Below are 12,772 nucleotides of genomic sequence, written 5' to 3'. Positions count from 1 at the left end.
ACCTGCAGAGAAGTCCGGCACTAACCCTGCCGTGATTGACACCTCCCTGTCTATGCACAATCTCTATAGAGAGACTAGTGTGGGTGGACAGCTCTCTCAGCTCTGCTACATGGCTAAATCTAAAAATTCAGATTGTGTCAGAACGGCTGCACCCGGTAATCTAACCCCAGTGAAAGCTGTCTGATAACACCCACTTAAAATTAAAAAAGTTAACTCATTAGGTGCCATATACTTTAATTGCTGATATCTCTGCAACAGAGGGACAAAATAAAAAAAAAAGTTTGTTCCGCTCTTCAGCCATTATTACATTTTGTCCAGTTCCACATGAAAAATTTGCTGAAAGGTCTGAGGTTTAATAATTTTTAATAATCACTTCCTAACTATTTGACTTCATGTAATTTACTTTTCTTCTCAGTCACAATTTATGAACTCTGCAATCAAGGTCAGTGCAAATCACCGTGAAGCTGCGGCTCCTGTGTGTTATCATTTGCCAGCAACACTTCCACTGCCCCACACAGCTGCACCCCCAAAGATCAGCAACAAAGGTTTGATAGTTTCACCATTTTTTATTTTTTTATTTTTTTTTAATTTTAAATAAAAAAATATTTTTTGATCAAAATATATTTCTTGATTGAGTTCCTTCTGAAAAATCTCTTCCATGCCAGTTTCCAACCTTACAGTTGTGTGCCGAGCAGTTTTCCATTTCATATTTTCTGTCACTTTATCTTTGCCATAATAGTGCACCCATCCGGGGACCTGAGACTTTCTCATAACTTTTTTTTTTTAACCAAACTGTTTGTTTTTATTGAAAAATTTAAAATACAATTAACACACAAATACGGGGTTGCCAAACCCCAAAACTCCAAACCTCCCACCCAGCAAACATTCAATAAGTACCATATTTTCTTTGTCGCTCCATTGGGAGACCCAGACAATTGGGTGTATAGCTTCTGCCTCCGGAGGCCACACAAAGTATTACACTTTAAAAAGTGTAACCCCTCCCCTCTGCCTATACACCCTCCCGTGGATCACGGGCTCCTCAGTTTTATGCTTTGTGTGGAAGGAGGCACACATCCACTCATGCATTCCCATTTTAGTCAGCAGCAGCTGCTGATTTTATCGGTTGGAAGAAAAGAGGGCCCCCACAGGGCCCCCGGCATGCTCCCTTCTCACCCCACTACGTCGGCGGTGCTGTTAAGGTTGAGGTACCCATTGCGGGTACAGAGGCTGGAGCCACATGCCGTTTTCCTTCACCATCCCTTAGAGGCTCTGGGAGAAGTGGGATCCTGACCGGTCATCCATTTACTGGGACCGGGCTCCCTCCGCAGCCCCTGTGGGAATCTGCCGGACAGGAGTCTATGTATCCTCAGGGACAGGGCCCTGCATCTATAAGGTACTCTGTGTCCCCATGGGGACTGTGCATGGAGCGCTTGTTTCACGGATGCTGCAGCAGCTGCTGGTTTGTGAAGACCGGGACTTCCGCGCCGACCGAGCCTGTTTGTCGGCCGCGGTATTAAATTTAGTCCCCGGCTTCATTGCGGCCTAGTACCATAACTCCCGCCCCCGGGCCTGCCAGTCAGGGGTAAGGGCGGGACGGCCGACCTGACGTCGGCAGTGAGGGCTGGAGCATACTTTATGTTTCCTCCTCCCCCCTCACTGATCACTGTGGGGCCCCAGATTCCCGCACTTTTCTAGTCGCTGCCCACGGCTCCCTCCTCCCCTGAGAGCAGGGAATCTGGTGGACACACACTCCACTTTGGGCGGTCGGTAAGCCACAACCGGTCACCCGGTGCTGGTCCCCCTAGGGTGCCGGAATATATATATATATATATATATATATATATATAATATATATATATTCTTTCTGTTCGGCCGGGTTGTTTACCTTTGGCTATATACCCTCAGTGATCTCTCTCCTAGGAGACAACAGCATGTCGTCCACAAGGAGCAAGGGCGCTAAGGCAAAGGGTTTTTTTGCAACCTGTACCTCTTGTGGGGCTATGTTACCTGCGGGTTCCACCTACCCTCACTGTGAGCAATGCTCGACCCCTGTTGCACTTGCTCAGCCGGAGCCTCGTTCACTAGTGGGCCCCTCGGCTCAGGCAGACCCTCCTGCTTCCACTGTCCAGGCGGCAGGGACAGAGTTTGCAGTTGTTGCTGAGAAACTCTCTGAGTCGCTTTCACAATCCATGGCTCAGTCTATGGACAAATGGTCTGCCAAGCTACTAGAAGCCTTGCAGTCCAGACCGGTCCTTACACAGGCCCCGGGCACTGTTGGATCATCGCCTCCAGGCCCCTCTCTGTCTGCGCCGCAGCGCGCTCCCGGGGTGGCCCCTAGGTCTCACGTGGAGGACTCCTGCACGGACCACAGTCCCAGACCGGCTAAGCGGGCTCGCTGGGAATCTTCCCCGACTTCCTCACGCTGCTCGGGGTCTCAGCTTGAGGACTCTCTGGAGGACGAGGCGGACGTCGCAGCTCAGGGCTCTGACCCTGACGTTGCCCTCAATCTTGATACACCTGAGGGGGACGCCTTAGTAAATGATCTTATATCGTCCATCAACCAGGTGCTAGATCTTTCTCCCCCACCTCCACCTATAGAGGAGTCGGCTTCGCAGCAGGAGAAACACTAGTTTAGGTTTCCCAAACGTACACGCAGTGCGTTTTTCGATCACTCTAACTTCAGAGATGCTGTCCAGAAGCCCAGAGCGGTTCCGGACAAGCGCTTTACTAAGCGCCTTAATGACACACGTTACCCCTTCCCCTCTGACGTAGTTAAGGGTTGGGCTCAATGTCCCAAGGTGGATCCTCCAGTCTCTAGACTGGCGGCTAGATCTGTAGTATCGGTTGCGGATGGCTCATCGCTCAAGGATGCTACTGACAGGCAGAGCTCCTGGTGAAATCCATCTATGAAGCCACAGGCGCGTCCTTTGCCCCGGCCTTTGCAGCCGTGTGAGCACTCCAAGCTATCTCTGCTTGTCTGTCTGAGATTAATGCGGTCACACGTACCTCTGCTCCGCAAGTTGCGTCCTTGACTTCTCAGGCGTCGGCTTTTTCGTCCTACGCCATGAACGCCGTCCTGGACTCTGCTAGCCGTACAGCGGTGGCATCCGCTAATTCTGTGGCAGTCCGCAGGGCCATGTGGCTACGCGAATGGAAGGCAGACTCTGCTTCCAAGAAGTTCTTAACCGGTTTGCCGTTTTCTGGCGACCGATTGTTTGGCGAACGATTGGATGAGATTATTAAGGAATCCAAGGGAAAGGACTCGTCCTTACCCCAGTCCAAACCGAAGAGACCTCAGCAACGGAAAATACAACCGAGGTTTCGGTCCTTTCGGCCCTCAGCCAAGTCCCAATCCTCTTCGTCCAACAGGCCAGAGAAAGGCCAGAGGAACTCCTATGCGTGGCGGTCTAAGTCACGCCCCCAAAAAACCGCCAGAGGCACTGCCTCCAAGGCGGCCTCCTCATGACTTTCGGCCTCCCCGAACCGCATCCTCGGTCGGTGGCAGGCTCTCCCGCTTTTGCGACGCCTGGTGGCCACATGTCCAAGACCGATGGGTGAGAGACATTCTGTCTCACGGTTACAGGATAGAGTTCAGCTCTCGTCCTCCGACTCGCTTCTTCAGAACATCTCCGCCCCCCTCTCGGGCCGGCGCACTTTTTCAGGCTGTGGGCGTTCTGAAGACAGAAGGAGTGGTGATTCCCGTTCCCCCTCAGGAACATGGTCACGGCTTCTACTCCAACTTGTTCGTGGTGCCAAAGAAGGACGGATCATTCCGTCCCGTTCTGGACCTCAAACTGCTCAACAGGCATGTAAGCACCAGAAGGTTTCGGATGGAATCTCTCCGCTCGGTCATCGCTTCGATGTCACAAGGAGACTTCCTAGCATCAATCGACATCAAGGATGCTTATCTCCATGTGCCAATCGCACCCGAACATCAACGCTTCCTGCGTTTCGCCATCGGGGACGAACACCTTCAGTTCGTGGCACTGCCTTTCGGCCTGGCGACAGCCCCACGGGTCTTCACCAAAGTCATGGCATCCGTTGTGGCGGTCCTACACTCTCAGGGCCACTCGGTGATCCCTTACTTAGACGATCTCCTAGTCAGGGCACCCTCCCGGGTGGCGTGTCAACACAGCCTGACCGTCGCTCTGGCGACTCTCCAGCAGTTCGGGTGGCTCATCAACTTCCCAAAGTCCAAGTTGACACCGACCCAATCACTGACGTACCTCGGGATGGAGTTTCATACACAGTCAGCGTTAGTCAAGCTACCGCTGGACAAACAGCTTTCGCTGCAGACGGGGGGGCAAACTCTTCTTCGGGGTCAGTCACACCCCTTGAGGCGCCTCATGCACTTCCTGGGGAAGATGGTGGCAGCAATGGAGGCAGTGCCCTTCGCGCAGTTCCATCTGCGCCCAACGACGGACGCGAGCCTGTCAGGGTGGGGAGCGTTTTTTCTCCACCACAGGGCTCAGGGAACCTGGACTCCGATAGAGTCTTCCCTTCAGATCAATGTTCTGGAGATAAGGGCAGTGTATCTAGCCCTATTAGCGTTCCATCAGTGGCTGGAGGGCAGGCAGATCCGCATACAGTCGGACAACGCCACGGCGGTCGCGTACATCAACCACCAGGGCGGCACGCGCAGCCGTCAAGCCTTCCAGGAAGTCCGGCGGATTCTGCTGTGGGTGGAAGCCACAGCCTCCACTATCTCCGCAGTTCACATCCCGGGCGTAGAAAACTGGGAAGCAGATTTTCTCAGTCGTCAGGGCATGGATGCGGGGGAATGGTCCCTTCACCCAGACGTGTTTCAAGAGATCTGTCGCCGCTGGGGAACGCCGGACGTCGATCTCATGGCGTCACGGCACAACCACAAGGTCCCGGCCTTCATGGCACGGTCTCAAGATCACAGAGCTCTGGCGGCGGACGCGTTAGTTCAGGATTGGTCGCAGTTTCGACTCCCTTATGTGTTTCCTCCTCTGGCGATGTTGCCCAGAGTGTTACGCAAGATCAGATCCGACTGTCGTCGCGCCATTCTCGTCGCTCCAGATTGGCCGAGGCGGTCGTGGTACCCGGATCTGTGGCATCTCACGGTGGGTCAGCCGTGGGCGCTTCCAGACCGCACAGACCTGCTATCACAAGGGCCGTTTTTCATCTGAATTCTGCGGCCCTCAACCTGACTGTGTGGCCATTGAGTCCTGGCTCCTAGCGTCGTCAGGGTTATCTCAGGATGTCATTGCCACTATGAGACAGGCCAGGAAACCAACGTCCGCCAAGATCTATTACAGGTCGTGGCGGATCTTTTTGTCCTGGTGCTCTGATAAGGGTTTTACTCCCTGGCCTTTTGCCTTACCCATTTTTCTTTCATTCCTTCAATCCGGAATGGACAAGGGTTTGTCACTCGGCTCTCTCAAGGGACAAGTATCGGCGCTCTCAGTATTTTTTCAAAAGCGCCTGGCAAGGCTTCCGCAGGTCCGCACGTTCCTGCAGGGAGTTTGCCACATAGTTCCACCCTACAAGCGTCCGCTGGAACCCTGGGACCTTAACAGGGTGCTAATGGCTCTTCAAAAACCACCTTTCGAGCCGCTGCGGGATGTCTCTTTATCACGTCTTTCGCAGAAGGTGGCATTTCTTGTGGCAATTACCTCACTCCGAAGAGTGTCGGAGCTTGCAGCGCTGTCATGCAAATCCCCCTTCCTGGTTTTTCACCAGGATAAGGTGGTTCTGCGTCCTGTCCCGGAATTTCTCCCTAAGGTGGTATCTCCTTTTCATCTCAATCAGGATATCTCCTTACCGTCATTTTGCCCTCATCCAGTTCACCAATGGGAAACGGATTTGCATTCATTAGATCTAGTGAGAGCACTCCGGCTCTATGTGTCTCGCACGGCGCCCCTGCGCCGTTCATATGCGCTCTTTGTCCTGGTCGCTGGCCAGCGTAAGGGTTCGCAGGCTTCCAAGTCAACTCTGGCTCGGTGGATCAAGGAACCGATTCTTGAAGCCTACCGTTCTTCGGGGCTTCCTCTTCCTTCGGGGCTGAAAGCCCATTCTACCAGAGCCGTGGGTGCGTCCTGGGCATTGCGACACCGGGCTACGGCTCAGCAGGTGTGTCAGGCAGCTACCTGGTCTAGTCTGCACACCTTCACAAAACACTATCAAGTGCATACCTATGCTTCGGCAGATGCCAGTCTAGGTAGGTGAGTCCTTCAGGCGGCGATTGCCCACCTGTAGGAAGGGGCCGTTTTCGGCTCTCTTTTATTGAGGTATTCTTTTACCCACCCAGGGACTGCTTTTGGATGTCCCAATTGTCTGGGTCTCCCAATGGAGCGACAAAGAAGAAGGGAATTTTGTTTACTTACCGTAAATTCCTTTTCTTCTAGCTCCTATTGGGAGACCCAGCACCCGCCCCTGTTCCCTTCGGGCTGGTTGTTCTTTTGTGTACACATGTTGTTCATGTTGAATTGTTCTTTTGGTTATGGTTTCAGTTCTCCGAACATCCTTCGGATTGAATTTACCCTAGACCAATTTATAAGTTTCCTCCTTCCTGCTTTTGCACCAAAACTGAGGAGCCCGTGATCCACGGGAGGGTGTATAGGCAGAGGGGAGGGGTTACACTTTTTCAGTGTAATACTTTGTGTGGCCTCCGGAGGCAGAAGCTATACACCCAATTGTCTGGGTCTCCCAATAGGAGCTAGAAGAAAAGGAATTTACGGTAAGTAAACAAAATTCCCTTCTTTTGGACTATAAGACGCACCCTGGTTTTAGAGGAGGAAAATAAAATTTTAAGCTAAAAATGTGGTCATGACACACTGTTATGGGGCAAGGATCTGCTGCTGACACTGTTATGGGGGTAATGTCCCCAAATTCTCTACTAAGGTACTCTACAGCCTGGTAATGATCCTCCTGCCTTGTATATGGTCCCCCATCCTGGTATATGCCCTTATCCTGCTTTATACCCCCATCCTGCTATATACCCCCATCCTGCTATATACCCCGATCCTGCTTTATACGCCCATCCTGCTCTATACCCCCATCCTGCTCTATACCCCCATCCTGCTCTATACCCCCATCCTGCTCTATACCCCCATCCTGCTCTATACCCCCACCCTGCTCTATACCCCCACCCTGCTCTATACCCCCACCCTGCTCTATACCCCCACCCTGCTCTATACCCCCACCCTGCTCTATACCCCCACCCTGCTCTATACCCCCACCCTGCTCTATACCCCCATCCTGCTCTATACCCCCATCCTGCTCTATACCCCCATCCTGCTGTATACCCCCATCCTGCTGTATACCCCCATCCTGCTGTATACCCCCATCCTGCTCTATACCCCCATCCTGCTCTATACCCCCATCCTGCTCTATACCCCCATCCTGCTCAAATACACCCATCCTGCTCAAATACCCCCATCCTGCTATATACCCCCATCCTAGTATATGGCCTGTATCCTATGGCACAGAAAAATAATAAACATTTATACTCACTTTTCCTCACTCCCTGCAGCATCGCTCGTCTTCCTCTCTGTGTCAGCAGCAGCGCCGCTGACCTGTGTGGAGCCGTTCCCTGCAGCATCGCAATGTCCTCCTGTCTGCGGCCGCTAATGTGTGTGGAGCCGTGCGCACAGGGATGACGTCATCGCTGTGCTCACCACTCGCTACACAGATCAACTGACCGGCAGACAGGAGGACATTGCGATGCTGCAGGGGAACGGTGAGTATACTGTGCTTATTAACTGCCCCCCGCACTGATGATGATGCGCGGGGAGCAGTGAATATAGTCACACATGATCACGCCAGGCTGTAGTTGTCATGGGTGATCACAGCCGGCTGTTTACTATGAGCGCACCCCCCGCCCATCACCCAGCCCACCTGTCAGCGCTGGCTTCAGTGCTGAGGGATGATGGGCAAGAGGATGGGCGTGCATATGAAATGAGCGGGCCCACGTGGTCACGGCAGGCGCTGCTACAGCCTGCTCGTGCCGCCGATGATCCGCTCCACCACAGCACCCTCATTCTCCGCAGCCACATTCAGACTATAAGACGCACCCCCCACTTCCCCCAACATTTGGGGGGAAAAAAGTGCGTCTTATAATCTGAAAAATACGGTACTTAAGACATGTATTGAAGAATCGCAGAAAAAGAAAAGAGATAAAAGGTAAACAAGCAAATGGAGGTTAATATAATTCCTACAATATTGGCTATTTGTTATGCACGGTGCTAGCAACAGCGGAGATTTAAGCAAATGGTTCACTATAACATTTTGCGATTACATTCAACAGGGTTCCCACCTTCAGTTTAGAACAGGCCTCTAGGTGCTAACCCCAATCATCAATCCACAGGGCCCATATTTTGTCACATTTAAGACCACAATTCCTTTTCAAGTATATCCCCTTTTCTAAGTTCATCAACCAGTTTATTTTGTTAATAAATTGTGAAATAGTTGGCGTTTGGTGTGAGATCCAGTATTGTGCGGTCAGGTTTCTAGCCATGAATAACATCCGGGATACAGTGAGCTTTCCCTCCTCATCTACAGTCAGATCTTCAATATATGCCAATATGCATACAAAGGGGGCAAGATTTAGGTCAATCACATATACTTTGTTAATAATTCCAACTACCCCTCTCCAGAATATTTCCAGGTTAGGGCAATACCACAACATATGGAGCATGGCAGCAGAGTCTGCCTTAGGCTATGTGCCCACTGAGCGTTTTTCGGGTACGTTTTTGGGATCAAAACTGCAGGACTTTGCTTCCCCAGCAAAGTCTATCACTTTTCATTCTTGCTGTCCACACACAACTTTTTTTTTAGCTGCGTTGTTGAGCTAAAAAAAAAATGGACATGTCAATTCTTTCTTTATCGTTCCTATGGGAGACCCAGACAATGGGTGTATAGCTTCTGCCTCCGGAGGACACACAATGTACTACACTCAAAAGTGTAGCTCTTCCCTCTGAGCTTATACACCCCCTGGAGAACCAGATCTAGCCAGTTTATCGCTTTGTGTTCAGGAGGCATACATCCACACATGCATTCTCATCTGATTTTTGATTTTTGGAAAGAGTTTTGAAGAAAAGCGGGTCCAAGTCTGGACCCCTGGCATGTCCCTTCTCACCCCACTGTGTCGGCGGTGCTGTTAAGGTTGATTCCAAGGCTGGAGCCTTACATGCCGTGCTCCTTCACCATCCCTCCTGGGCTCTGGCTTGAAGTGGGAGCCAGCACGGTTCTCCATGCTTGGCAGGAGACCGGTCTCCATCCGCAGCCCTTCAGGATCCTGCTGGACCGAGCACTCATCCCCAGGAACTTGGAACCCTGCGTCTCAGCAAGCTAAGTACCTGAGACATTTATATTTTGGGGGTCCCTGTACTTTATTGTTGTGGGAGAGTGTGCTGAGTGAGTTTTGACATTTCCGGCGGGTTCTCTGGCTGTCGCCTGAGAACCGCGCCGATGGTGCCTGCGCGCCGGCCGCACCGCTCAAATTTAGGCCCCGGCTTCGCCGGAGGCCTAGTTTCGGTTTCACTGCCCTCACATGTCATTCATGCAGAAGGACAGCGCGGCTCCGCCCAGCGGCCGTTCTGCACAGGGAAGGGACACTCCTCACTGAGTACATGTCTCCTCCCCTGTAAGTCTCTATGGCCCTCCAGATCCCGCTCCCAGAGTAAGTCCCGCCCCCTCGCTTCGCTCCGGCGGCCATTTTCTCAGCGTTTTCCCTGCGATCACCACTGGTCTGCAGCTCCCTGCTGAGGTGCTTGGGGGTCCGGGCTTTCGGGATCTGGAGGGCACACAACACCGCTCCAGCGGTCTGGTAAGCCACAACCTCTGGTTGTGGACCTCTGTATATACTCTCTGGGGGTCATTCTGGCAAAGCCCCCACTCCAGCAGCATGTCTCACACGAGGAGCAAGGCTCCAAAGCTGTATTCAGTATGCACTGCATGTAAGCTCCTACTGCCTGAACCGAGCACCTATCCACATTGTGATGCCTGCTCTAACTTGACGATGCCTCAGCCTGGAATCGCACCCCCAGTGGTCTCTCCGGCTGCTCCGGCTCCTGTGGCTGAACCCCCGGCTTGGGTAGAATCCTTATCTAGGTCTATCTCCCAATCTTTTGCCGACTCCATGGGACAGCTGTCCAGGACTTTGCTGAACATGCATCAGCCACCTTCACAGGGTGCCTCTGCTGCTAGGGCTCTCTCAGGACCGGAGCTCACAGAGGATTCATCATCTGGTCCCAGACCCCGTCCTCCTAAGAGGAGACGCAGGGCTCCCTCTCCTTCCTCGTCCCGCGGCTCTGTTTCAGAAGCTGACTCGCAGGACGAGGAGGATGCCTTTACAGGGGGCTCGGAGGCTAACTCCATGTGCCCCATTGATCTGTCCGAAAGTGACTCAGATGTTAGTGATTTGATTACGTCCATTAATTCTATACTGGATCTCAATCCGCCAGTATCAGAGGAACAACCCTCTCTGGCAGAAAAGCACCAGTTTACCTCGCCTAAGAGGACAAAGAGTGTGTTCTTTAACCACTCCAGTTTTCAGGCCGCTGTGACCAAGCCTAGGGCCTGTCCTGACAAACGCTTCCCAAAGCGTGGTTCTGATGACCGTTTTCCCTTTCCACCTGAGGTGGTCAAGGAGTGGGCTCATTCACCAAAGGTAGACCCCCCGGTGTCTAGACTCTCAGCCCGGACCGTTGTATCAGTGGCTGATGGCACCTCTCTTAAGGATTCCACTGACCGCCAGGTTGACCTTCTGGCCAAATCTGTATATGAGGTGGCAGGGGCCTCGTTCTCCCTGACTTTTGCAGCAGGGTGGGCTCTCAAAGCCATCTCTGCTTCTCTAGAGGAGATGCATTCCCTCGCTAGGGAATCTATGCTCGAGATGTTTACCTTGACTTCCCAAGCTTCAGCTGTTTCATCCTATGCCATGTCTGCCATGCTGGAGGCTTCTCACCGCACTGCGGTGGCTTCGGCTAATTCCCTCGCTATCCGCAGAATCTTGTGGCTTCGAGAGTGGAAGGCAGATGCTTCTTCAAAGAAGTACCTTGCTGGGCTCCCTTTTGCTGGGTCCCGGCTGTTCGGAGAACAGCTGGATGAAATTATTAAGGAAGCTACTGGCGGGAAGAGTACTTCCATGCCTCAAACTAAAGTCAGGAAACCTGTCCAGGGTAGGAATCAGTCGAGGTTTCGCTCCTTTCGTTCCTCCAACTGGTCGTCCTCTAAGCCCTCGGCCTCGTCCGCTAACTCAGCCAAGGACCAGAAATCCAACTGGCTCACAAAAGTGCGTCCACAGAAGACCGCAGGAGCTGCTGCCACTAAGGCAGCCTCCTCTTGACTATCTGTCCGCGCCAGCAACGTCCTTAGTCGGTGGCAGGCTCTCCCACTTTGGCGATGCGTGGTTTCAACACGTCTCCGATCAGTGGGTGCGGGATATCATCTCCCACTGCTACAGGATAGAATTCTCTTCCAGCCCGCCAAACAGATTTTTTCTGTCAACTCCCCACTGCTCCAAGGCCGCCGCCTTCTCGCAGACCGTGGCATCCTTGCAGGCCAACGGAGTAATTGTACCGGTTCCTGCCCGGGAACGGTTCAGAGGTTTCTACTCAAATCTCTTCCTAGTCCCCAAAAAGGATGGTTCCTTCCGGCCCATCCTGGATCTCAAGCTTCTCAACAAGCATGTTCAGGTGTGGCATTTTCGCATGGAGTCGCTGCGGTCAGTCATTGCCTCAATGACCCAAGGGGATTTCCTGGCATCCATCGACATCAGAGATGCCTATCTGCATGTGCCAATTGCAGTTTCACACCAGCGTTGGCTACGTTTTGCAATCGGAGAGGAACATTTCCAATTCGTGGCTCTTCTTCGGGTTAGCCACGGCCCCTCGGGTATTCACCAAGGTCATGGCAGCAGTGGTTGCGGTTCTGCACCTCCAGGGGTTGGCAGTGATTCCTTACCTGGACGACCTTCTAGTCAAGGCTTCATCCAGCGCAGACTGTCAGCGGAGTGTCTCGCTCACTCTCGCCACTCTAGCCCAATTCGGGTGGCTTGTCAATCTGCCCAAATCCACTCTGACTCCGACCCAGAGGCTCACGTACCTAGGGATGCAGTTCGAGACTCTGCCGGCACTTGTGAAGTTGCCCTTGATCAAACAGCAGTCTCTCCAATTGGCGGTGCGCCCTCTGCTGAGGGCCCGCCGTTATTCCATCAGGCACCTGATGCAGGTGCTGGGTCAGATGGTGGCGTCAATGGAGGCTGTTCCCTTTGCCTAGTTCCATCTGCGTCCACTGCAGCTGGACATTCTCCGCTGTTGGGACAAGCGGCCTTCCTCCTTGCACAGGTTAGTGGCTCTGTCGCCACAGACCAGGAGCTCTCTTCAGTGGTGGCTTCGGCCCCTCTCTCTGTCTCAGGGGCGCTCCTTCCTGGCCCCGTCCTGGGTGATCCTCACCACGGATGCCAGTCTATCCGGCTGGGGAGCGGTATGTCTCCACCACTGAGCACAGGGCACTTGGACTCCGTCTGAGTCAGCCCTCTCGATCAATGTGCTGGAAACCAGAGCCGTGCTTCTGGGTCTCCTAGCTTTTCACCACCTATTGGCGGGCAAGCACATCCGAGTCCAGTCGGACAACGCGACAGCGGTTGCCTACATCAATCACCAAGGCGGGACACGCAGCCGCCTGGCAATGTTGGAGGTCCAACGCATTCTTCAATGGGCGGAGGACTCCAAGTCCACCATATCCGCAGTCCACATCCCAGGCGTGGAAAACTGGGAGGCAGATTATCTCAGCCGTCAAACCG

General features: G+C 53.0%; 1 protein-coding gene across 3 annotated transcripts in view; it reads left to right on the top strand.

The window, feature by feature from the left end:
* KIAA0586 (KIAA0586 ortholog) overlaps window positions 1–12,772 on the top strand; it is a 355,375-nt gene that overhangs the window by 49,958 nt on the left and 292,645 nt on the right. For all 3 annotated transcript variants that reach the window (XM_075329931.1, XM_075329932.1, XM_075329930.1), the window contains exon 7: window positions 416–545. In XM_075329931.1, coding sequence (XP_075186046.1) covers window positions 416–545 — 130 coding nt within the window. The remainder of the gene's footprint in view (window positions 1–415; window positions 546–12,772) is intronic.

The sequence above is a fragment of the Anomaloglossus baeobatrachus genome, chromosome 12 (genome assembly GCF_048569485.1).
Source record: "Anomaloglossus baeobatrachus isolate aAnoBae1 chromosome 12, aAnoBae1.hap1, whole genome shotgun sequence".
NCBI classification, from domain to species: Eukaryota; Metazoa; Chordata; class Amphibia; order Anura; family Aromobatidae; genus Anomaloglossus; species Anomaloglossus baeobatrachus.
The sequence above is the reverse complement of the archived record's forward strand: the minus strand, read 5'-3'. Positions and strand labels throughout refer to the sequence as shown.